Here is a 784-nt window from a genome sequence, read left to right as displayed (position 1 = left end):
TAAGCATCACCCTGAGCTCTGACCACTGCCCTATTTTTCCAGCCTTCACCCTACTCCAGAAGGTACAGGGGAAAACCCTCCCAGTGATTGAACTCACTCAGTTTCTCAAAAAGAGTAGCCAATAGAAAAGACATGAAACAGTCTTTGGAGAAACAAAACAAAACAAAACAAAACCACTGCTATACTCTCAACGTTTGTATCCCACTCAAATTCATATGTTCAAACCCAATCCCTGATGGGATGGTATGAGGAAGTGGAGCCTCTGGGAGGTGATCAGGTCATGAGAGTAGAGTCCACATGAATGAGATTAGTACCCTTATAAAAGAGACCCTAGAAAGCTCCCTTTCTCCTTCTTCCGTGTGAGGAGACAGCAAGAAGGTGCCATCTATGAACCAGTAAGTGGGCCCCAAGTAGACACTGAATCTTCTGGTGCCTTGATCTTGGACTTTTAAGGCTCCAGAACTGTGAGAAATAAGTTTCTATAGTTTATAAACTACCGAGTCTATGCCAGTCTGTTATAGCAGCCCAAATTGACTAAAACACTAATTGATACAAATGTCAACTTGCCTCTCTTATTTCTTCAAACAGTTTGATGGCATGTTCATACTCAGGAGGGTCAGCATTTAGTTCTGATTCCAAGACGTCCCAGAAGGCCTGGTGAACAATGTGCTTCACTCGACCAGCCAAACTATAGCAATGAAATGGATTGTTTTTTAAAACAAGCATCATTTTTCCTGATTATAAGAGAAATATGCTCATTGTATAAATCTTAGAAAATGGAGAA

General features: G+C 41.2%; 1 protein-coding gene across 1 annotated transcript in view; it reads right to left on the bottom strand.

Moving 5' to 3' along the window:
- Positions 1–784, bottom strand: part of TCP11L2 (t-complex 11, testis-specific-like 2) — a 48165-nt gene that overhangs the window by 33776 nt on the left and 13605 nt on the right. The window contains exon 4 of the mRNA XM_012644695.1: positions 568–688. Within this exon, the coding sequence (XP_012500149.1) occupies positions 568–688 (121 nt within the window). The remainder of the gene's footprint in view (positions 1–567; positions 689–784) is intronic.

The sequence above is a fragment of the Propithecus coquereli genome, unplaced genomic scaffold (genome assembly GCF_000956105.1).
Source record: "Propithecus coquereli isolate 6110/MARCELLA unplaced genomic scaffold, Pcoq_1.0 Scaffold218, whole genome shotgun sequence".
Lineage (NCBI taxonomy): Eukaryota > Metazoa > Chordata > Mammalia > Primates > Indriidae > Propithecus > Propithecus coquereli.
This window is presented reverse-complemented; position numbering and strand designations above follow the sequence as displayed.